The following is a 25,136-nucleotide window of genomic DNA, read 5'->3' as shown; positions in this document are numbered from 1 at the left end:
CCTGCAGTCCCTCCATTACAGCGTCCACTGACTTCTGAATGTCTCTAAGGCTTTTTCTTCCACTACCCTACCCAGATGTATATTCTAAGTGTTGATCACACTTTGTGAGAAGAAATTCCTCCTGCTGTTAGTCTTATATTTGCTTTCACCAGTTTGAACCTGTACCCCCTTGTCCTACTCTCCTTACCTTGAAATCCTGTTCCAGATATACCTCATCTGTACCATTTATTATCTGATCTTCCTTTTTAAGGTTGTCTCTCAGGTGCTTCCTTTCCCACTGTCTTATCTCATACCTCAATTCTTTGTCACTAGAGATGAGCATCCCTGCACTTGGGCTTGAACAGCTACCTTATGTCTTCGTCACCAAAACCTGACTGAGAGCTCAAGATGACCAGAGCAGAGGTTCAGCTTGACACCCATTTGATTTCAACTCTACTAGAATCATAGAATCATAGAAGTTTACAACATGGAAACAGGCCCTTCGGCCCAACATGTCCATGTCGCCCAGTTTAGACCACTAAGCTAGTCCCAATTGCCTGCACTTGGCCCATATCCCTCTCTCCCCATCTTACCCATGTAACTGTCCAAATGCTTTTTAAAAGACAAAATTGTACCCGCCTCTACTACTGCCTCTGGCAGCTCGTTCCAGACACTCACCACCCTATGAGTGAAAAAATTGCCCCTCTGGATCCTTTTGTATCTCTCCCCTCTCACCTTAAATCTATGTCCCCTCGTTATAGACTCCCCTACCTTTGGGAAAAGATTTTGACTATCTACCTTATCTATGCCCCTCATTATTTTATAGACTTCTATAAGATCTGTTCTAGTAATGTAGCTCGTCATCCATATTTGCTTTGTTGATTTACTGCTGTACAGTGAGTTGACGTTAAGTGCCCCAAAAATAAATAACCCGAGACACGTAACCTTAGTCTGAGCCATTACACATTTCTTTATTGCCAACATAGTTCAGACTAGCTTGCTGTGCACACTGTGATGTTGAATAGCCACTTTCCATGAGGTCAGCATTATCACACACCAGGACTGAGAGTGGGACAGTTTCTATCATAATCACGGTTAATAGCAATGGGCTTGTACTTGTCCATGATTCCAATGTCTTCAAGCGGTGAAATAAACACCAGATGCATACAAGGAATGCTAGACTCAGAATCGACCTCAAAGTAGATTCTGCTGGTACGTCGCACTTGCTCTAAGAGGGATCTCTTATGTTACTCGAGGGTGTTCATTCACACGGAAGATAGAAAAGTGACATTGATGTTGCAGGGACTGTTCTTCTGAGGTTCAGGTTTGTTGAGGCTGGGGCATTGGACTCATTTAAGAAGTAGCTAGATGCTATAATGAGAAGATGGTAGAGTTGGTATTCTACAAGAATGAGATCAAATGTGTTGAACGAGCTTCTTCATCCAAAACTATCTTGATGCAGAGTATATGGAGCTTTACTTTACATCTAACTGCCTTCTACATGATCTAGATACACTCTAGACCGTCCAATCTATAATGGTGGCTGCTGCGAGACACAGATAAATGTCACATATGGTGGAGGGGGGGTGCAGGGAGGCACTTTGGAAGTTGGGATTAAGGCAAGTTGTTAGAAGAGGATTCTGCATCTAAGTGCACCGTAGCTGCCCTGTGGGTACTTGGTGCTGACACTGTGTCTCCAGAATGTTCAGAGCCCAAGCACCGAGCAGAAAACTCACACAAAGGAGAAAAAAAAGCACCGTAAATGACGAATGTAAGGGATCCATGGGGGAGGAAGGGAGCTGTAAAAATGAAGATGCGAGGGATCGGTGGCTGTGAGTATTTACCCACATAGTTACCATTTCCTTTCATTTTCAACATCCTCTGTCGGGACCATCTTGGGTCCAACTTAAATTGCTCCAAACGCTCCCAGTCAGATGATGATCTGTAACAGGAGCAGAGTGTGAGATAGACTCTCTTTCGTTCTGCCTACCAGAAGGATCCCTGACACATTTTGCTGAAACATCAGTGCGGATGTGTGTGACTGACAAGATGAGAGGTCGTTGTGTTCAAGTGGACTGTCACTTGATGTGAAATCTGACAAAGGGAGATATAACTGGGCTCTTCTGGTGGTGGTCTTGGTAGTTGTACTGCGTGTTGTTGTGACAATCTCACACCCTCCTCCTGTTACAGTACATAGCCTCACTGGGAGTGCACATACCGCGAGATGGTAACTCGGTGTGTAGTACTTAGGCGTGGATCCCTCTGCTCGCTGCATTGTTATCTTAAAGACTCCCTTTTAAAGCATTCACATCTCTCTCTCTCCGCCATTAATCCCTGGATATTCTTCATTTACTTGGGGGAGGTGGGTTTGGTGAGAATATTTTTCTGCTCGTCAAGGTGCTGGGAAATGGAACCTTTCAGTGACCCAGTATCAGTGTCAAGCACTCCCAGCTCAGGTGTAACCTTGTTCGAGCTCCCTGCTCTGGGCCACCCTCTGAACCGAGTCCCATGATGCACAAGTGTCACATTTTTCCATTTTTCACAGAGGCGATTCGGCATTAATTAAAGCTAAACGTCTGAGTAATATCGCCAATATTAAGGGTCTTTCTGTGCTGTGGGCCCATGCCTAAAAGAAGCTGGGTTGAGATTATCCCAAACCCATTGCATGTAGGACATTCCTGCTGCCTACCCCCAATGGTTTCCACAGGTGCTGGCTCTTGTGGATCTTGAGTTTCCACAGGTGCAGATTTCTTCTAGTTCTTCATCTCCACAGGTGCTGGCATCTGCTGGTTCTGTGTATTGACAGGAGCTGACTTCTGCTGGTTCTGCATTTCCACAGATACTGGCTCCTGCTGGTTCTGCGTTTCCAGAGGTGCTGTCTTCTGCTGGTTCTGTGCTTCCACAGGTATCGGCTCCTGCTGGTTCTGCCTTTCCAGAGGTGCTGTCTCCTGCTGGTTCTGCCTTTCCAGAGGTGCTGTCTCCTGCTGGTTCTGCGCTTCCACAGGTATCGGCTCCCGCTGGTTCTGCTTTTCCAGAGGTGCTGTCTCCTGCTGGTTCTGCGACTGCACAGGATTCAGACTCCTGCTGGTCCTGCTTTTCCACAGGTGCTGGCTTCTGCTGGTCCTGCTTTTCCACAGGTGCTGGCTCCTGCTGGTCCTGCTTTTCCACAGGTGCTGGCTTCTGCTGGTCCTGCTTTTCCACAGGTGCTGGCTCCTGCTGTTTTTGTGTTTCCACAGGTGCTGGCTCCTGCTGGTCCTGCTTTTCCACAGGTGCTGGCTCCTGCTGTTTTTGTGTTTCCACAGGTGCTGGCTCCTGCTGCTTCTGCGTTTCCGCAGGTGCTGGCTCCTGCTGGTCCTGCTTTTCCGCAGGCGCTGGCTCCTGCTGGTCCTGCGTTTCCACAGGTGCTGGCTCATGCTGGTCCTGCGTTTCCACAGGTGCTGGCTCCTGCTGGTCCTGCGTTTCCACAGGTGCTGGCTCCTGCTGGTCCTGCGTTTCCACAGGTGCTGGCTCCTGCGTTTCCACAGGTGCTGGCTCCTGCGCTTCCACAGGTGCTGGCTCCTGCTGGTCCTGCGCTTCCACAGGTGCTGACTCCTGCTCGTCCTGCGCTTCCACAGGTGCTGACTCCTGCTGGTCCGGCGCTTCCACAGGTGCTGACTCCTGCTCGTCCTGCGTTTCCCCAGGTGCTGTCTCCTGCTGGTTCTGCGTTTCCGCAGGTTCTGGCTCCTGCTCGTTCTGCATTTCCACAGGTGCTGACTCCTGCTGGTTCTGCGTTGCCACAGGTGCTGGTTGGCCTACAGTTGGCACAGGTCTTCATGTGTGATCCTGGATCGTGAGTTTTGGCAGGTTGAAGGACCATGGGGCATCACAATGAAGCTCAGTCCTTTCCTCACCTGATGTCCACTCATTCTGACTGCAGCAGGGTGTCAGAGGTAAGGGGGAGGGGAGAGTTTGATTTAATCCAGTTTTTGAATGCTGAGGCTATTTGTAACACCCCTTACTGTCCCCACCTTCATCCCCCAGCTGAAAGCAGCTAACTCAGCGCAGAGTAGGGTTTGGAATTGGAACCTTCCTGTGCTCACTAGGTGAGCAGCATCATACACAACTTTGTTTGCAGTCCCTTAGCAACAATCTCTCTTGGCACTCTGATTCTGGGGTATGTTTCCAGAGCGATGAAACTCACTTTCATGTGACTTTTGTAATTGTCTTTTCTTCTGACCTACATCGCTCCATAATTGCCTGTTGTTCTGCTTAACAAAAAGAAAAAAAATCAATAGGAAATTAATGGTTGTTTCATGTCACTCTGAGATATATCATAGATAGGTAGATATATATAGATATTATAATATCTCTATATATACAGCAGAAGGTTAAGGGGAGATTTAATAGTGGTGTTCAAAATCATGAAGGGTTTTGATAGAGTAAATAAGGAGAAACTGTTCCCAGGGGAAGGGTCGGTAACCAGAGGACACAGATTGAAGGTACTTGGCAAAAGAACCAGAGGGGAGATGAGAAGAATTTTTTTTACGCAGCGAGTTGTTATGATCTGGAATGCGCTGCCTGAAAGGGCGGTGGAAGCAGATTCAATAATAACTTTCAAAAAGGGAATTGGATAAATACTTGAAGGGGAAATATTTACAGGGCTGTAGGGAAAGAGCAGGAGAGTGGGACTAATTGGATAGCTCTTTCAAAGAGACGGCACAGGCACAATGGGCCGAATGGCCTCCTTCTGCGCTGTATCATTCTATGATTCTTTATGTTATAGATATAGGCCGACATTCCTATTTATAAATGTGATGAATCTGCTCCAGTCTCACTTCAATCACTTTGTTTGCCATCTTGACGTATAGAATATAAAAGCCAAGGGTTAATGGTGAGCCTTATATGAAACCTTAATAAGATCTCAGTTAGCATACTGTGTAGTGTTGGACGCCACGCTATAGGAAAGATATTGAGGCTTTAGAAAGGTTACAATGCAGATTCGTTAGAATGCTGCCTGCCATGAGGAAATATAAATACGAAAAAAGACGTGAAAAATTGGAGCTTGTTTCATTAGAACAACACAGATTACTGGACAATATGATAGAAGTGTTTAAAATTATGAAAGTATGGAACAGGTTGGACAGAAGGCGACTTTTTCCAGTAGTTGAGGGGCCATAGATACAGCTGGGTGTCCTAGTACATGAATCACAAAAAGTAAGTATGCAGGTACAGCAAGTGATTAGGAAGGCAAATGGAACGTTGTCATTCATTGCAAGGGGAATGGAATATAAAAGTAGAGATGTTTTGCTACAGTTGTACAGGGCATTGGTGAGACCACATCTAGAATACTGTGTGCAGTTTTGGTCTCCTTATTTAAGAAAGGACATAATTGCATAATTGCTTTAGAGGCGGTTCAGAGAAGGTTCACGCGACTGATTCTTGGGATGAGGGGGTTATCTTATGAGGAAAGGTTGGACAAGTTGGGCCTGTATACACTGGAGTTTAGAAGAATGAGAGGTGATCTTATTGAAACATATAAGGTGCTGAGGGGACTTGAAGGAGTGGATGCTGAGAGGATGTTTCCCCTTGTGGGAGAGACTAGAACTAGGGGACACAGTTTAAAAATAAGGGGTCTCCCATTTAAGATAGAGATGAGGAAACATTTTTTCTCTCAGAGGGTCGTGAGTCCTCCCTTCCCCAGAGAACGGTGGAGGCAGGGTCACTGAATATTTTTAATTGTAAACAATTTTACAACACCAAGTTATAGTCCAGCAATTTTATTTTAAATTCACAAGCTTTCGGAGATTTTCTCCTTCCTCAGGCAAATGTTTCAAGATCTCCTTGAAGCCTACGCATTTATACATATTGAACAATAATAAATGGTGTTTACAGACTGCCTCTGCAACTGCCCGTTGCCAAGGCAATCACCGTGTTCAGACTGAGTTAGACAGATTCCTGATTAACAAGGGAGTCAAAGGTTATAGTAGGTAGACGGGAAAGTAGGCTTGAGGTCACAATCAGATCTTATCAAATGGCAGAGCAGGCTCGAGGGGCCAAATGGCCTACTCCTGCTCATAATTCGTATGTTCGTATACAAGATTAAATGTAAGAGATTTAGAACAGAGGGCAGAAGAAACTTCTTTACACAGAGAGTTGTGAAATTCACTTCCGGGGTTAGTGGTTGATGCAGAAACTATGTCAACATTCACGATTAGGTGGATGAAGGAAAAGGAGTTGAAGGGATGTGGGAATGGGATGGATAAATGTGATTAGGTCTACTTGCTCTGGAGGGTAAATGCTGACAAGTGGTTGGGCTGTTTCCATGTTCTAACTTCGATGTTCCAACCCTACAACCCTCCGAGAACTCTGCATTGCTCCAACTCTGGCCTATTGTGCATCCCTCACTTCCTTTGCCCCACCATTGGTGGCTGTGTCTTCAGCCGTCTAAGCCCTTAACTCTGGAATTCCCTTGCCAAGCCTCTCCTCCTTTAGGACCCACCTTAAAACCTACCCATGACCAAGCTTTCAGTAACCTGTCCTAATGCTCTTTCTTAGGCTCGGTGTCAATTTTTGTCTGATTTACGCTCCTGTGAAGCGTCTTGGGATGTTTTACTACGTTACAGGCGCTATATAAATGCAAGTAGTAGTTGTTGTTATGTATTTCTATGGTAATTAGCCTGCTGAGGCTCATTGTCGAGGCTCGCACGTGAAGAACGGCCACTTGAATGAGGTAGCGCGGACAATAGGTGCCTGAGAACCCGTATCTCAGCAAAGATTCAGTGCCTTGAGGAGGGCAGGGGGGGAATAGATATAAAATAGCAAAGGAAAATCCCATTCGTGCCATTCCTAATTGACTCATACGTTCCCTCACTTAGTCACTCGCATGTCGGTAATTTATTGAGAATAGGATGTTATTTTCAATTGCAGTGAGATTCTTTATAAGTCTGCGACACAATAATTCTCCTGTGGGTTCATTTACTGACAAATATTCTGTCACGCTCCATCTATCTCACAGTAAAGCTTCTCCATCCAAACTTTAATAGTTTTTTTTCTTGGAGCCTGCAGCAGAGGCTAAACAAGAGTCACGGTGAAAGTGCTTGTCCCAACCTTCACATCTCGACAGACGCTTTGAGCCACACATTTATGTGACTTCGCCGTTCTTTTTGCCCCATTTTCCTCACCTCCGCACTTCTTACCGGGTGTTCCAGGCTGCTGGTCTTTGACAAATCATGTGTTACTTTGAGGTCGCTGACGGCTGCCTGCTTGCTTTCCTATAATATTCATTCTTGGGATATGGGCGTCGCTGGCAAGGTGTGCATTTATTGCTCATCCCTAGTTGCCCTTGAGAAGGTGGTGGTGAGCCGCCTTCTTGAACCGCTGCAGTCCATGTGGTGAAGGTGCTCCCACAGTGCTGTTAGGCCAGGAGTTCCAGGATTTTGACCCAACCACCATGATGGGATGTCGATATATTTCCAAGTCGGGACGGTGTGTGATTCGATGGGGAACTTGGAGGTGATGGTGTTCCCATGCACCTAGAATCATAGAATGATACAGCACAGAGGAGGCCATTCAGCCCATCATGCCTATGCCGGCTCTTTGAAAAACCAATTAACATGTCCCCACCACCTGGCTTTTTCTCCATAGCCCTGCAAGTTTTTCCCTTCAAGTATTTACCTAATTCCTTTTTGAAAGTTACGATTGAATCTGCTTCCAACGCCCTTTCATGCAGTGCATTCCAGATTATTGCAACTCGCTGCGTAAAAAATGTCTCATGTCCCCGCTGGTTCTTTTGCCAATTACCTTAAATCTGTGTCCTCTGGTTACCGACCCTCCTGCCACTGGAAACAGCCTCTTCTTATTTACTCTCTCAAAACCTTCATGATTTTGAACACCTCTATCAAATCTCTCCTTAGCCTTTTCTGCTCTAAGGAGAACAATCGCAGCTTCTCCAGTCTCTCCACATAATTGAAGTCCCTCATCCCTGGTACCATTCTACTAAATTTCCTCTGCACCCTTTCTAAGGCCTGACATCCTTCCCAAAGTGCGGTGCCCAGAATTGAACACAACACCCCAACTGGGGCCTAACCAGTGTTTTATAAAGGTCTAGCATAACTTTGTGGCTTTTGTATTCCATTCCTCTGTTTATAAAGCCAAGGATCCCACATGCCTTTTTAACAGCCTTCTCAACTTGTCCTGCCGCCTCCAAAGGTTTGTGTACGTACACCCCCAGGTCTTTCTCTTCCTGTACCCCTTTTAAAATTGTACCATTTAGTTTATATTGCCTCTTCTCATTCTTCCTACCAAAATGTATCACTTCACACTTCTCTGCATTAAATTTCAACTGCCTTGTGTACCCATTTCACCAGTCCATGTCCTCCTGAAGTCTGTTATAGAATCATAGAAAGGTTACAGCATGGAAGGAGGCCATGAGGCCCATCGAGTCCGTGCCGGCTCTATGCAAGAGCAATCCACTCCCCCGCCCTATCCCCGTGGCCCTGCAAATTTTTTCCTTTCAAGTACTTATCCAGTTCCCTTTTGAAGGCCATGATTGAATCTGCCTCCACCACCCTCCTCGGGGCAGTGCATTCCAGATCCTAACCACTCGCTGTGTAAAAAAATTTTTCCTCATGTCATCTTTGGTTCTTGTACCAATCACCTTAAATCTATGTCTTCAAGTTCTTGACCCAGCTTGACACCTGCTGCCCTTGTCCTTCTAGGTGGTGGAGGTCCCGGGTTTGGAAGGTGCTGTCGAAGAAGCCCTGGCGAGTTGCTGCAGTGCATCCTATAGATAGCACACACCGCAGCCACTGTGCGCCGGTGGTGGAGGGAGTGGATGATACACAAATGCGGGACCTGATAGCATCAGCACGTTAAGAAACCCAATAAAGAAGCAGCCTTTATTACTTCCAGGACTTTGGCAATTCAGAGTTAAGACACTTCTCTTTTGACATCAATTGCTCCATTAAGGCAACTCCAGCTGGATGAGGACAGTTCCATCTGATAATATTGCAGGTCGCAGAGCTAACACTGAAATGGTAAGCGACAGAAACTCAGCTCCTATTAGGCTCATCAAGGGCACTCACACAATGTACAATTCATTTTGTAATATTATTTGTGGCTATGAAGATCTGAACAAAGTGTCTTTGGGGACGTTATAATTTTGAACATTGTAGAATCTTACAGCACAGAAGGAGGCCATTCGGCCCATCATGCCTGCACCGGCTCTTTGAAAGAGCTACCCAATTAGTCCCACTCCTCCTGCTTTTTTCCCCATAGCCCTGCAAATTTCTCTTTTTCAAGTATACATCCAATTCCTTTTTGAAGGCTATTATTGAATCTGCTTCCACCACCTTTTCAGGCAGTGCATTCCAGATCATAATTAGCTGCATAAAAACATTTCTCCTCATCTTCCCTCTGGCTTTTTTGTCAATTATCTTAAATTTGCGTCCTCTGGTTACCGACCCTCCTGCCAGTGGTAACAGTTTCTCCCTATCTATTCTATCAAAACCCCTCATGATTTTGAACACCTCTTAAATTTCCCTTAACCTTCTCAGCTCTAAGGAGAACAATCCCAGCTTCTATATTCTTCCCACATAACTGAAGGCCCCCATTCCTGGTACTTCAAAAACGAATGGATATAAAATGCTTTGGGATGTTCCGAGGTTATGATTTGGTGCTACAAAACAGAAGTTCTTTTTTTCCCTTTATTTCATCTCCTCTGCTACTCTTTTCAACTCTGCCTCAACAATATACCTCACTTCACAAAGCATCCCCCTACTGCACCAATACTCAGGCCAGTCATCCCCAGCCAACCTGCGGCCTCTCTTAGTGAGATTGCCCATTTAATGCCAATTAGTTTTGTGCTTTGGGCCCATGCCCAGCAGAAACTAGGTTAAGACTACCCAAACCCATTCCCTGTAGGATTAGGACCAGGAGAGAGAGGAGACTTTAGGGTATAGTCACGCACCCTGCCAAGTACAGATCAGTGAATTGAAACTACAATATTGTAGCTCTGTTTCCGGCCAGTGCTCCCTTTGAGCATGGCTCCTGCCTCGGAGATGGGTAAATTTACCCTTTTTTCATTAATCTGGCCTAGATTTCAACCCAAAGGCCAACTTCTAACCCTTTGCACCAACCCGCTCTCTTACCCTGGACTCTAACCATTATTAAGGATCTTTCTAGATACTGCTCAACGCGAGCTCGAGAAACAACACCTCATCTTTCGATTAGGCACTTTACAGCCTTCCGGCCTCCACATTGAGTTCAACAACTTTAGATCATAACCACCACTCCCTTTTTCTTAGACAGTAGGTGCTGGGAATGGTTCTGCTGTAACTATTTACACCTCCTCTGGACACATTTTCTATTTCTTTACTTGTCCCATTACCCCCACCCCCCTCCCAACTTTTGCCTTGCACCATCATCCTTTTGTCATTTAGTCACTTCTGCCCTCCACCCTATCACAGACCTCCCCCTTTGTTCTTTCCTCCCCACACCCCCCACCCATTCTCTCCTTTCCCTGGTTCTGTACTTACTTATAAACTGTTAAATCTCTAACTTCTTCCAGTTCTGACCTGAAACGTTAACTCTGCTTCTCTCTCCACAGATGCTGCCTGACCCACTGAGTGATTTCCAGCACTTTCTGTTTTTATTTCAGATTTCCACCATCTGCAGTATTTTGCTTTTCTTTCTAGATACTGTTTTGCTACAGTGATGCTTCTAAAAATGTTCTTATTCATGATCACATGGGTTAGGTACAGGCAAGATGGGCTGAATGGCCTCCTTCTATGCTGTATCATTCTATGACTCTAGGTACTGGTGGGCGGCCAATGGCAACGGAACCATAACATAACAATGAGTCGGCATCTTTGGGGGTGGGAGATACCTAGGAGAAAAGTGGCAGAATAAAATAGCATTATTATGTGCGATGAGGCAGTGCCACCTAAAAGGGTGCAAATGACACTCATCAACTGTTGAGTTTACGAGGTCGTGTTAACCCTCCCAGGTGTTACTGGCTTGCAAGCCATTCCAAATGGTGCGCTGCATGTTGTCAACCGATAATATTGTTTGTGAGTTAGTGTTTCTGCTCTGCATCCTTAAAAAGATTAAGACCCAATAAAAATTGGAAGGAGTCAGGATTCTCGCCCCTTGGCTTCAGGGGTAAATGTGCCACGTGTTGTTGGCCCTGAGCTTTATGGATGACAAGGTCTCAGTTTGCGTTGAGTCAGCTAGGGCAGCATCTTGCCGGAGGTGGGGGTTGGCGGTGCTACGTATGGCCTGACACCCCCCTGGACTAGGGAGGATAAAATCAGCCATGGTTCCCACTCTCCGGTGACGCCTTGCTGGAAAGCGGGAGGCGCGGCTGTCATGTAAGGAGGGGATTGGGCTCAGTGGTCAAAACAGCCGGTCGAAACCTACAGCGGGGGCTCGCGGATAGATAACGGGCACTTGAAGTGTGGTCTGCTGTCTCCCTAGGAACCGCAGTAGGAGTCAGCATCTTCAGGAGCGGGAGGGAGAAAAATTACACTTTCTTTTTAACAGGACGATGTTTACAACATTTGAATTAGATCTGTAATCGCTGCCGGTGAATGTGGCTCGGTTGCACGCATTTGTCGGAAAGCTCAATCCTGGCTCCAGCGGCTTTGATGCTGCAGTTACAGCCGCTGCCGGAACTCAGCACATCCATTCAGGCAGAATTACTCTGGAAGCTGACAGCCACGCAGGGTGACGGAGGATCGTCACAGAATATCGATAGCAGAGAGAGAGAGAAAAGGAAAAATCATACACCTTTTATTTCTGTGGTGCATTTCTCACTTACAGTGTGAAAACGTGATCAGGTTGTAATGAAGGGATGCAAATTGTTTTGAGAAGAGGAACCCGACTGAAGCTTTTTAAATAATGACATGTAGTACGTCACTGATGGACAGGGCCCACAGCAGATGCATTGTGAAGACAGTCAACTCATAATATTGCCATTTTTCACCTGGCGGGTACATTTCCTTTTGCTTTCATTTCAGTTGCCTCAATTACCTCATCGTGGACCCGTTTCCCAGTGCAAATGGTCCCAGGTGAACATATTAGTCAAAGCGTAGTGGAATCCTGTCACATGAGGTAGTTGACATGAACAAAATATATAGAGAACTAGTGGATCTGCACCATATATAGATTTGACTATTCCAGTGCTCTCATGGCCGGCCTCTCATCTTCCACCCTCCATAAACTTGAGCTCATCCAAAACTCTGCTGCCGTTATCCTAACTCGCACCAAGTCCCGTTCACCCATCACCCCTGTGCTCACTGACCTACATTGGCTCCTGGTCCGGCAACACCTCGATTTTAACATTTTTATCCTTGTTTTCACCTCTCCGTGGCCTCGCCCCTCCCTATCTTTGTAACCTCCTTCAGCCCTACGATCCTCCGAGATCTCTGCACTCCTCAAATTCTTGCCTCTTGCGCATCCCCGATTTTAATCACCCCACCATTGTCTTCAGCTGCTTAGGCCCTAAACTCTGAATTCCCTCCCTAAACCTCTCCACCTCTCTACCTCTCTCTCCTTCTTTAAGATGCTCCTTAAAACCTATCTCTTTGACCAACCTGTCCTAATATCTCCTTATGTGGCTCGGTGTCAAATTTTGTTTGATAATTGCTCCTGCGAAGCACCTTGGGACATTTTACTACATGAAAGGCGCTTTATAAATGCAAGTTGTTGCTGCAATGGTTTGGAAACGTTTCTAGAATGGAAACAGTTAGAATACCTTTCACGGCCCTGTGTACAGGGGTACAAGGAACAGGAAGCCGAGGAAGACCAAAGAAGCCTCTGGACAGACAATGTCAAGAGTGACTTGTCACAGAAAGGGATACAGATGAGTGAAGTGGCCAGGGCTGTTTCAGAACTAACAACAATGGAGTGAATTCCTTCGGCCCCATGGTCGCTGCTGAGCTGATGGACAGGAATTTAGTCGTAGTAACGGATCTCCATTGGCGTCGCACGTGGTGGGTTTTAGGAAATGGTGTATGTTCAGTTATCATCATACGTAGAAGCAAGGAGAGACCAGGGTCGGCAAGCAGATCTGGGATGTGGAAAGAGATTTGTGAGATGTGCCCAGACAGTGAAGTAAATGTATTGTGCTGGGTTCCTGGGAAATTTAGAAAAATGGGTTTTTTTTTTGCACCATGGACACATTTAAACTGTAGACTTTTAATAGACTTCCTGTAATGTTGTTCACAGTCGGTCACAAATGATAGGAGTGTCATTTAACCAATGCACAATGTATTATTCTGTTGCTAAGGTGCAGTTGTGTTTAATATGGTCTGTCTCGTTAAGGCCATATTGTCTAATTGCTGCCTTTACAGGATATTTTGAGGTCAATTAGAGGTTAAGTGCCTTGGAGCGTTTTACTATGTTAAAGTTGTTGGTAAGGAAAGTTTGCAGATTGGCAGCTGCTTATAAATATTTGGCTCCAGGCCAGCAGAATCCAGCGTAAAATGATTACCTTTCCTTCTCCTCTTTGATATTTGGAAGTGTGACGGACACATATTAAACACAAGATCTTTATAGATAATCAACAGATTGATAGATAGACAAATAGATAGATGGCAATATCCTTCCTAAAAGTGACTATGAAAAATATTTCTGCACATTATGAATGAGTTCCTACGTTCAGTGAGTAGAGAGACAAGCAATGTTGTGTGTAAGGTGTCTCAGAAAATGACATAAAAGACTACTTTGTAATTTTCCCCCTCTCCTTACCCTTTTCTCCTGAACATTGATTCAGCTCTATTGACATAGGTGGGCCTCTAGTACCTTGGACAAGTGTACCTTTTTCAAGTGTGACCTTGGGCTGTTTGACCACATGTGCTGTCTCCGTCAAGCTCGATCCTGTGTTCAGCCAAAGTCATACTTTCAAACAGTGCTCACTGGAGAGTAATCAGAAGTGGGAATTCTGGCCAATATTTTCTGCTCCCAAGCTCAAGGATGCTGAGGCTAACTGTAGTTTCCCAACTGGCTGAGGTCAGTGAATTCAGCACAGGCTAGGGCTCAAACCTGGGGGGACCTCCCTGATCTTCAGGGCTTGGTTCCACACCGCACCCTGCCTTCATCCACTGACCCATCGGGGGAGCACGGATGTTTGGAGCTTTTATTGAATTTGTATTTACATCAGAAGTGGTAGAGTTGCAGCCAGAAATCCAGAGTTGGGATGGGACACAATGTGAAGTTAAGGGCTTGCCCAGATAAAAAAAACTTATTGGCAAAGCAGCAGCAAGGAGGAGCTCCTAGTTTTCCCCCCTGACTTTGCAAAGTGGGTGGGAAGTTTAAAATCTCAATGGCCCCTTTGGGTCACAAAAGGTCTTGCAAGAGTATAGGTGAATCCATCCAATTTTTGCAAGGGGGAGGGAGGGGGGGTGGGGATTAAGTAAAATGTAGGAGAGGGCCCATATTTCAAAGATTTCCAATCACACAACACTTCATGGGCCACTCAAGAGCTTGGCTCCACTCTGGTGGGGGTAGAGAGCGCGGGAAAACATCTTCCATGAATGAGAACGCGTCAGTGCGGCGCGTCTGACGTCATCGAAGGCGCGTGCCGCCGTCACGTGGGAGGGCGTGTTGGCGCGCTGGGCTGTCGTGAGGTGGGTGCGGCCCTTAGCAACGGGCCTTCGACGGCAGCCGGCAAAATAAATTCTTTCAATTTGTATGCACACACAGAGATTATATAACAAAGGTAAGGCTCGAAGCCAGTCGGTTTGGTGTCATGGAATGGGAAATAACGAGGTTTTTTTTTTATAAAAAGGGGGATAATAAATGGTAGATCAGGAGGGTGGGCCAGTGCAGAGGGGCCTTGGTTTCACTGCACTGGAGTAAGGCGAGTCAGTGCAGGTTAAATGTTCACAGGGAGCCAATGCACGCCATTAGACTGTTATATGCAGGAGAATGGCATCCCCAGTTGCACCAATTGGTGCTTTGGTGGAGGCTGTTTCGAGGTAACCCAGTGCAATGTTCTGTACCTAGATGGATGGGCGAGGGTGGGCTGAGTGGATTTCATCACTTCTTGTGATCTGAATCCAGAAATCTGTTTCTGCAGCATCTATTATTTTTCTAACCTAGTACCAGCCAAGTACACCCCAATACTCTATTGGGTTGCCACCTGTCTGGTTTCTAACTGGGCTGTCTGCAGATTTTAAAGGAACTAGTTGAACTCTCGTGGCATTGCACATGGAGACTCCAGGCCAATTTTAATATTTTTCAGGTGGAGCAGGCTTAGAGGGTTGGGGATAATGGAACCAATGTTGAGAGGGAGCGAAGGAGGAAGAGAGTAGGTGGTGAGGGAGGGGAGTGGGAAGATGGAGGGTTGGGAAGGTGAATGGGGAGGAAAATGGGGAGGGGATGGAGAGAGGAAGAAAAAGGGAGGGGGAGAAAGGAAAGGAGTGATGAAGTTGGCTGTTGTAGATGGGAAATACAATAAAGGGGAAAATGAAGCAGGGCAGGGTTAGATAGCCTGTGAGGGGCTACTGCAGTCAGTAGGGGGAAGGGAAGGGATTGGTAGATAGCGGTGGGTTGGAATAGGAAATGCAGCTAGAGGGGTGGTGGGGAGTTTAGAAGGGGAGATGCAGGATGGGGAACAAATTATCCAAAGGAGACAAAATAACCAGGGTGGGATGATGAGGATGTTTTTTATGCAGTGTCTGAATGTATTGCCTGAAAGGGTGGTGGAAGCAGATTCAGTAGTAACTATGAAAAGGGAATTGGATATATACTTGAAAAGGAAAATTTTGCAGGGTTATGGGAAAAGAACAGGGCAGTGAGACAAATTGGATCGCTCTTTCAAATAGCTGGCACAAGATTGATGGGCTGAATGGCGGTATGATTCTATGGGACAGCATGGAAAGAAGCATTCGTAATCTGGATTTGTTTGTAGCTCAGTTGGGGGCAGTAGACGTTTGGAACCAAGTTAGCCCTCTGAGGCAAGCTGAGTAGTGCAGTATCTGAGTTCCGTGATATTCCATAGTATTATTGATGATTGACCAGCTAGCCTGGCTCTCTTAATACGACCTGAAGAGGTAGCTATATCGATGGGAGTTGGATTCTCTTCCTACTCAGCTCCAGATAACGTTGCAAGCCATTGTCCTAACTGGTAGGGTGGTCTAGGCTGGACAAGCAACCGGAAGCTTATCAGCGATCTGTACTGGTGGGTTACACAGTTTTATCTGGTTGGATTCCAGTAGTACCACTGTATGGATTTGGGATTCCTAAGCTTTGGCTCTGCCAACTTCAGCTTAAGGTTTCTGTACTTAGTTAAGTGGGATGTATCCCTATAGGGAGTGTGCACTCCATATCAGAAAAAAAAAACACAAACTTTACCTGTGTAGGTTTCTCAATAGTTTGGTTTTAAATCAGGCTTATTGATGTCAAATGTAACTTCCACATCTCCATTGCCCTGGCTGCCCCAGGACTCTTAGTTTCCTCTTCTGTGCCAAACATTTTTTCCACCTCAGCTGCCCTTAACTTGCTGTAAAACCCAAGTGCATCAACGGTTTGAATACTGTTCCCAAATCTGATTGTTAAATTAGACAGGTTTCCTGCTCGAGTGCAATTCATGGACCACTGCTGATTAGAATGGACAAGTACACATTGGCTGAGAATAGGGCTTGGTAAATAGCACCAAATAGTGGTTGGCCCTCATGGATTTGTATCCCAACATCAAGCAGTGCTGTAAAGAGGAGAAAATTGGATGAAAAAAAACCTACTTGAATTGGCAGTCTGCTTTGATTATATCTGATGCAAGCTGTTAAAACTCTGCTTATGCTTTTAGATCAGGATGGCTGACAAGGATTATGATTGTGAGCAAGAGATGGGGAACGTTAATGAAAGCACACCACAAACAAGTGGCTGCAGAAAGAATCTCTATACAGAGGTAGAGTTAAGGTGAGGAGGACTGGAGTTGTTATTCCCCTTTATGGGCAAGCAAAGAGAAAGTAAAACTGACTCACAATGTATTAAGTGTAATGATAGTGCTGGAGTGTCCAATCTTTTTGTTTTCGTAGGTTAATTGGATACATACTATGCAGGTTCTTGGGTCACGGCCTATATTTTCTGCTTGAGTTACACCTGGGAATATCTGATGTAGTTTCTGTCATTTGCCCGATAGCAACCCTAGATGCTGGGGATGCCTGGTGGACAGTGTAGCTATGAGCATTGGAGGGGCCTTTTAAAATTTAAATAGCTATAAAGCCAATGCAATCAATCACAGATTGATCAATTGCCTAGGTTTAAGGTCCAATTTTAAAAATGTACAACTTTTAAAAATAAACTTTAGAAGGCAAAGCAGAGGCAGTGGATTCCCCTGAAGATATTGTTTCTCTCCTGCTTCCTGTTTGTGGTGGATCTGTTTAAGATTAGGAATTCAGTTAAAGATTAGTCAAGATCGATGCTCTCTTAAAACACCTGTTTCAGGTGTATCTGTTTCTTCTCTGGAATTCAGTGTACTGGAAACTTCACAAACTACCTTAAATTGGAATGCCACTGTTTTTGAAAAAAGATGATAATACTCCTGTTCCCCCCACTTCCCGTGGGGCCTGTTGGTAAATGCAGTGTGTTACTGACACAGACCAGATCTGATTCCTACTCTGTGTTGGGTCAGTTTGGCAGTAGTGACACTACAATTGGCCAGTCCTAATCGCTAGCCAGTGACTCTTGTTAGAAAGCACGCATGTGCAGAATGTCATGCAAGGACAGGATCAGGCTGAGTTGTGATGCCCCTCACGCATAAATGCCCTGCTGACACTTAGGCCTCAATTTTTCACGGGGCGGGGGGGGGTGGGGATTGTGTTTGGAATGGGCGGAGGGAAAGCCCCACTGGGCCATTTTAACTCCCGGGCCTCATTTAAATATTCCGGCACTGTCTCCCTCCTGAAACCAGCGGGACTGACGTCAGGCCGGGAGCAAGAAATCAGGTCAGGCACCTTAGGACGTTAGGGACCCAAAGGAATGGTCCTCGACAAAAAATCAGCATTGGGCAAGGGCTTTGACAGCCAATGTCAGCACGCAGAGGGAGAGGCAAGGCACTGGTGAGGCCCAAGGATTCCTTGCGGGACCTGGGGGGCACTCAGTGCCTATAGGTACATCGTGTCACTTATAACTATTTCTGAGACTATAGTTACTGATGTAAGAGGAACATGTTGGTATGCATTTTTGCAGCAAGTGGAATTGTGAGTGGGTATTTTTAGAAGTGTCATGCTGGACTTGGATGTAATAATCATAGAATCATAGAAATTTACGGCACAGAAGGAGGCCATTTGGCCCATCGTGTCTGTGCCGGCCGAAAAAGAGCTACCCAGCCTAATCCCACTTTCCAGCACTTGGTCCGTAGCCTTGTAGGTTATGGCACTTCAAGTGCATATCCAAGTACTTTTTAAATGTGATGAGAGTTTCTGCCTCTGCCACCCTTTCAGGCAGTGAGTTCCAGATCCCTACCACCCTCTGAGTGAAAAAATTTCTCCTCAGCTCCCCTCTAATTCTTCTACCAATTACTTTAAATCTATGCCCCCTAGTTATTGACACCTCTGCCAAGGGAAATAGGTCCTTCCTATCCACTCTATCCAGGCCCCTCATAATTTTATATACCTCAATTAAATCTCCCCTTGGTCTCCTTTGTTCCAAAGAAAACAACCTCAGCCAAGCCAATCTTTCCCCATAGCTAAAATTCTCAGGTCCTGGCAACATCCTCATAAATCTCCTCTGCACTCTCTCTAGTGCAATCACATCTTTCCTGTAATGTGATGACCAGAACTGTATGCAGTACTGAAGCTGTGGCTTAACTGGTATTTTATCAGTTCTATCAGCCAATAAAGGAAAGTATCCCATATGCTTTCTTAACCATCTTATCTACCTATCCTGCTACCTTCAGGGATCTGTGGACATGCACTCCTAGGTCCCTCTGTTCCTCTACACCTCTCAGTATCCTCCCATTTATTGTGTATTCCCTTGACTTGCTTGCCCTCCCCAAATGCATTATCTCACACTTCTCTGGATTGAATTCCATTTGCCACTTTTCTGCTCACCTGACTAGCCCATTGATATCTTCCTGCAGTCTACAGCTTTGCTCCTCACTATCAACCACACGGCCAATTTTTGTATCATCTGCAAACTACTTAATCATGCCCCCTACATTTAAGTCCAAATCATTAATATGTACCACAAAAAGCAAGGGACCTAGTACTGAGCCCTGCGGAACCCACTGGAAACAGCCTTCCAGTCACAAAAACACCCGGCGACCATTACCCTTTGCTTCCTGCCATTGAGCCAATTTTGGATTGAACTTGCCACTTTCTCTTGGATCCTATGGGCTTTTACTTTCCTGATCAGTCTGCTGTGTGGGACCTTGTCAAAAGCCTTGCTAAAATCCATGTAGACTACACCAAATGCGCTACCCTCATCGACCTGCCTTGTTACCGTCTCAAAAATTCAATCAAGTTAGTCAGACACGACCTTCCCTTAACAAATCCATGCTGACTGTCCTTGATTAATCCGTGCCCTTCTAAATGTTGCTTAATACTGTCCCTCAGAATTGGTTCCAATAATTTGCCCACCACCAAGGTTGGGCTGACTGGCCTGTAATTTCTTGGTCTATCCCTTTCTCCCTTTTTAAACAATGGTACAACGTTAGTAGTCCTCCAATCCTCCATCACCACGCCTGTATCCATGGAGGATTGGAAAATGATGGTCAGAGCCTCTGCTATTTCCTCCCTTGTTTCTCTTAACAGCCTGTGAAATATTTCATCCGGGCCTGGTGATTTATCTACTTACCCTTTAATACTTCCCCTCTCATCATGTTTATCCCATCCAATATTTCACACTCCTTGTCCTTAACTACAATGTCTGCATTGTCCCGTCTTTTGTGAAGACAGATGCAAAGTATTCATTAAGAACCATACCCACATCTTCCGCCTCCACACATAGATTACCTTTCTGGTCACTAATAGGCCCTACTCTTTCCTTAGTTATCCTCTTGCTCTTTATGTATTTATAAAACACCTTTGGGTTTTTCTTGCTTTTACTTGCCAGTATTTTTTCGTGCCCTCTCTTTGCTTTCCTAATTTCCTTTTTAATTTCACCCCTGCACTTTCTATACTCCTCTAGGCTTTCTGCAGTATTGAGCTCTCGGTATCTGACATAAGTTTCCCTTTTTTGCCTTATCCTACCATGTATGCTCCTTGACATCCAGGGGGCTCTAGATTTGGCAGTCCCACCCTTTTTCTTTGTGGGAACATATTTGCTCTCAACCCTCACTATCTCCCCCTTAAATGCCTCCCACTCCTCTGACACTGATTTACCTTCAAGGAGCTGTTTCCAGTCCACTTTTGCTAAATCATTTCTCAGCTTAGTAAAATTTGCCTTTCTCCAATTGAGAACTTTTACTCCTGTTTTATCTTTGTCCTTTTCCATAGCTATGCTAAATCTAACTGAATTATGATCACTGCCACCAAAATGGTCTCCCACTGATATTCCTTCCGCCTGCCCAGCGTCATTCCCTAAAATTGCCCCCTTTCTTGTTGGGCTTGCTACATACTGGCTAAAATTGTTGTCCTGAATGCATTTTAAGAATTCTGCACCATTTATACCTTTTACACTGATTCTATCCCAGTTAATATTCAGGTAATTAAAATCCCCTACTATTACCGCCCTGTTGTTTTTGCACTTCTCAGAAATTTGCTTACATGCCAGCTGACAATGACTGAAAAATGACTCATTGTATTTTACTGGAACAAAATATGCCGTAGTAATCATACAGGGCTATATTTTTCCCTGTTGATTATAACAAAAAAACTAGACACGAGCTGGCTAAAAAAAGATTAGAGGGAAAATTTACTTATAAAGTAAGGCTTTGTTACAGGGCAGTAATGAGAAAGGTATGCGGAAGTTCAAGGAGGGGGGAAATGTAAACCAAACACAAGTCCTGAACTCACATTAAAAACTGGTGTAACTTTGGCAAAATTTTGAAGAATGAGCACAGCTAATACATCTATAATATGTTAAATTTGCTACGTCTCTCTCACACTCCTTATTTGGGCATCGCCATTCTCTGACTCACAGTAACACCTGAAACTGCACCCTTCTACCACTAGCTCCAGAAGATGCAGATCCACGCACCTATACCTACAGCCTCGCTAATGTACTTGGCGGGTAATTTATTTAGCTGACTTGCAATGGGCAAAGGCATAGGAGGTCCACTCGTATTGTTTAAAAATAATCTAACTATAAATCTAATACAGTGCTATAAAAAGCTGCACATTATACAGATATCTGCCTATTTGATATCTTATTTAAATAGCTACTCCCCCATGATAAATGCACAAATTTACTTATTTTTATAACTTATGGGAGGGGAACATACTTATTTCTCTATCAGCAGTGGGTATGGAACACACGATTTATTTTCCAGGAAACAATCAAAAACACTTAGTTCATTGACTCTGAGTACGTTATTAACAAGCTGCTTTCCAAATCCTTTCAGCAAAGGTGCACACTTCACCATCTGCCTTGCAACAGCATAACCTCTAACTCATCACGAGCAACTACGTGAGACATTTACTAATAAAAAAATATAAAAGTCTTGTACCTAGCGGATACTTCTCCTTCTCAATCCTGAACTTGGCTTTCTCCCACCTCTGCAACATTGCCCCTCTCTGCCTGTATCTATCTTCTTGCCCTGTTGAAACCCTAGTCCATGTCTTCACCACCTCTCCATATGATTTTTCTAATACTGTCCTAGCTGGCCTCCCTGCTTCAAGCTTCCATTCATCCAAAATGCCGCAGCCCACCATAGCCCATAACCTGCTACTAAGATGTTCATCTTTTCAGGTGCTGTGCAATAAATATAGTTTGCATATGTACTGTATGCAGTGTATTAGACTGAATTTGGCAGTGCAATGATGTATGAAACACTCATACACTAGGTATACTCGGGGAATTGGTATTAATAGAAGCTGCTCAGTAATGGGACAAGTCATGTCAGTTGAGCTCCTACAACCTCTCCCTCTCCCTCTGTCTGTGGTCCTTGACCACTGATGTTTGGGATAGGGTTCTCTCTTAGTATCACATTAGCTGAGGATTCTTGGCTACCATATCAAACCAAATAAACTGGTTGGAGTTTATACAGTTTGGTTGACGATACAGTTCTTCTAGTCCAAGGCAAGTCCCTCTTTATTTAGTGTACTGTGTGTATAGTTCTTAAATTGTTCTCCCTATATTTTACAAGGGTGCAGGAATCTTCCTGGGTTACCTGAAAACTTCTTGTAATGGCACTCAGAGAACAAGAACTAAAGATAGCTGACTAGAGGTGTCTGTATGGAATCCCGGAAGGGAAGGTTGCATTCCTTCCTCTAAAAGGGACAGTTGCTGCCATCATATTCTAGTTGGGTGGTTGTGGCACATATCCGCCCTATACCTGTGTTCATCTTAAGATTGATTTATCCATAGTGTCATAGTCACCTACCAGGCTATGATTGAATTTTATTTTCTCCTGTAACAGAGAGGAATCCTGTAGTTTAGTTGATGAAGTGACGGCAAACTCAGATGTTCAGGATTCTACACTTGATTTCAGTAGCAAGCCCTCAAACTGTTTTGCTGCATCGGATGCCAGTGTTGAAGGGCTATGTGAACGAACAAAACAGCTGGTTAACGAAATAAACAAAAGTAGGATAAAGGACCACAAGTTGATGAGCAACTTTAAGGACACTCTTATTTTGAAGGTAATTATACATCCTCTCTGAAGCCAATTAAACATTGAAAAGCTATAATTTATGTAAGGCAGCTTTTTGTGTGAAGAATGTTATGTGTTTGAGAGTCGAGGCAATTATCTCTTTCACAGGACTTTGCTCTTGATGGAGTTCTGTAGCTCCTGCGAAGAACAGCCTGGATTACTCACCAGCTGTTCCACGTGGGTGTCAAGTGCAGCAATGGTTGTGATGTAGAACGAAGGGAGTCCCACGCAGCATCATTTACCTATATACAGGATTGTGGTTAGGAGATGTGAAGAACATTGTGGTGTTCAATTCCAGGTCAATGCTGGGTTTTGCTGATCTCAGCTGTTGGGGTGCTATAATTGCCCTCAGTATTGCTGGGTGAGGGAGGGGAGAAATCAGCCAGATCTGTCTCTTGATCATTTTCTAGTGCTCCCATGCTGGAAAGTGCACGTGTGGCTGTTGGGTGAATACTAGATTGGCGTCGGCCTTGATGGTGCCCATTCACTTGCCATCAAGACTCGCACATGTAGATTGGCCACGTGGGTGAGAGGCAACATAGGAACAGGAGTAGGCCATTCAGCCCCTCGAGCTTGTTCCACCATTCAGTAGGATCATGGCTGATCTGTATCCTAACTCCATCTACCCGCCTTGGCTCCATATCCATTAATACCCTTGGGCTGCAGGCACCAGCGAAACCGTACCCTAGCAAACGTCGGCGCCTTTAGGGATGGCTGTGAGAACAGGGGAGAATATTGGGGAAAAGATATATAACCTCTTGTAATTTTTAAGGTTTCAGAATTCTCTAAGAAGATAGAAGAAGGACTGTTTGAAATCTACAACAGTGAAAACAAATTGATTGAGGACACACTGCAGGAGTTGCTGAATATCCTGGACAGGATCAGATGTTTAGAGTCCGAACTTAAACAGACCTGCAATGCCATGGCGACAGTCTACAAGGACATGTGTACCCAGCCAGAAGTATAAGTAGCATCTTACGACATAATGGGCTCTGCAGAATAAGTATTCACATCTTTTCTTTTTTTAAACCTTTTTTAGAGTTCAGTGTAGTAGGTAGAATAAAACCCAATTGCCTATAGATTGCTTGGTGGCCAGTTGGCTTGCTATGAATTAATGGATTTTATTTTTTTGTAATCCAGTAGAGTTATGCTTTGGACCACAAATCGAAGAACATTCACTCTGCAAAGATCTGGTGTCTCGACCTAACAACTATATTTAATTAGCACGCAATGTGGAATTATATGATAATTTCTGCTTGGCAGGTTTGCCTGTACTAACAATTGTAAAATAAATTCTGCTTTGAAAACTGCTTTAGGTTAGAGGTTGTTGCATTAAGAAGGAAAAATGCGAAGGTTGGTGGAGGTGGTGGGAGAGGATTGATGCTTTAACACCGTGTGCAGTGACATGGTGGATGCACTTGCACAGCCTGTTCCCAATCTCAGCCATATTGTCAAGGAGTTATAGATAAATAGGTGGCAGTTACCCCAAACACACACTCTCAAGCTGCTGGCACAATGGTAACATGGGAATTATAAGGGAGATTACATATTTTAAAATATATACTAATGATTTGTAAATTCTGGTGTGTAACTTGCTTTAGATTAAAGGTTGTTGTATTAAAAAGAAACATCCAATGGTAGGGGGAAGGGATGCATTGATGCTTTAACACTATGCAAAAGACTAGTGGATGGACATTCACACTCATGATCAGCCTTTATATGAATCCTTCATTGCTGAGAAATCAGAGAATGCCGTAATGAGTAACATGACTGGGATTCTTAAAGGGGAAGGAAAGTGCACGCTTTGTAAATAACTTTGCTTTTTTGCATCCCCAGCCAGTAGCATGGCTTCTGAGGGTTGGGTGGCTCTAGATTAGCTGTTCTGGAGATCAGCTGTTACCCAGTGATATCGACCGAGCCACTCCAGGACTCTTCCTATTGGTAACATCACCAGAGTTACCAAGTAGTGACGAGACCTGACCCTGGTGGGTCTCCTTGCAGGTGAGATATTTGATGCAAAAAGCATCAGCCAACACCTCTAGAATAATATCCTTTCTCCATATAAAAGGGGAGAGCATATTAATAAAAAAGTACTTTTTTAACTTACTCACTTTCAGTTAGTCATACTGTGTTCTCTAGCAGTTTAGCTATGCATATGACAAGAAGACAGGATGACAACTGGGTGACAGATGTACTATTGCATTGTAATGATGAACATATAGATGACTTAGTGTGGTCTCTGTAAACCTGCTAGTGTCATCCAGTGGCAACGGTTGGGTACTACAGAAGCACACGGGTATTTGTACCATTTACATTTGCCCATCAGAGGAACACTTTTAAATGTTTGTGTAAAGTAATAGCTCCAGATCAGTGCCCACAACTAACATCAGGAATCAAGATGTATTCTCCTCACTCTAGAGAG

At 44.7% G+C, this 25,136-nt stretch overlaps 2 protein-coding genes across 4 annotated transcripts in view; one reads left to right on the top strand and one right to left on the bottom strand.

Annotated features, from left to right (window-relative positions):
- The window catches only part of syce2 (synaptonemal complex central element protein 2), a 47,600-nt gene that overhangs the window by 11,780 nt on the left and 10,684 nt on the right, over positions 1-25,136 (top strand). For 2 of the 3 annotated variants that reach the window (XM_067973053.1, XM_067973052.1), the window contains exons 3-6: positions 8,676-8,993; positions 16,766-16,878; positions 22,484-22,703; positions 23,487-24,715. In XM_067973053.1, coding sequence (XP_067829154.1) covers positions 8,940-8,993; positions 16,766-16,878; positions 22,484-22,703; positions 23,487-23,681 — 582 coding nt within the window. In that variant the 5' untranslated portion in view covers positions 8,676-8,939 and the 3' untranslated portion in view covers positions 23,682-24,715. The remainder of the gene's footprint in view (positions 1-8,675; positions 8,994-16,765; positions 16,879-22,483; positions 22,704-23,486; positions 24,716-25,136) is intronic. The other variant, XM_067973054.1, reaches the window with a different exon arrangement.
- LOC137304239 (submandibular gland secretory Glx-rich protein CA-like) lies at positions 2,665-3,717 on the bottom strand. The gene has a single exon (XM_067972794.1). The coding sequence runs from the start codon at positions 3,715-3,717 to the stop codon at positions 2,665-2,667; it is 1,053 nt and encodes a 350-aa protein (XP_067828895.1).

Source organism: Heptranchias perlo, chromosome 37, assembly GCF_035084215.1.
Source record: "Heptranchias perlo isolate sHepPer1 chromosome 37, sHepPer1.hap1, whole genome shotgun sequence".
NCBI classification, from domain to species: Eukaryota; Metazoa; Chordata; class Chondrichthyes; order Hexanchiformes; family Hexanchidae; genus Heptranchias; species Heptranchias perlo.
The sequence above is the reverse complement of the archived record's forward strand: the minus strand, read 5'-3'. Positions and strand labels throughout refer to the sequence as shown.

What these genes read in the sequence shown, in the direction of transcription:
- LOC137304239 (XM_067972794.1), bottom strand. Translation starts at nt 3,717, where the DNA reads ATGCAGAACGAGCAGGAGCCAGAACCTGCGGAAACGCAGAACCAGCAG.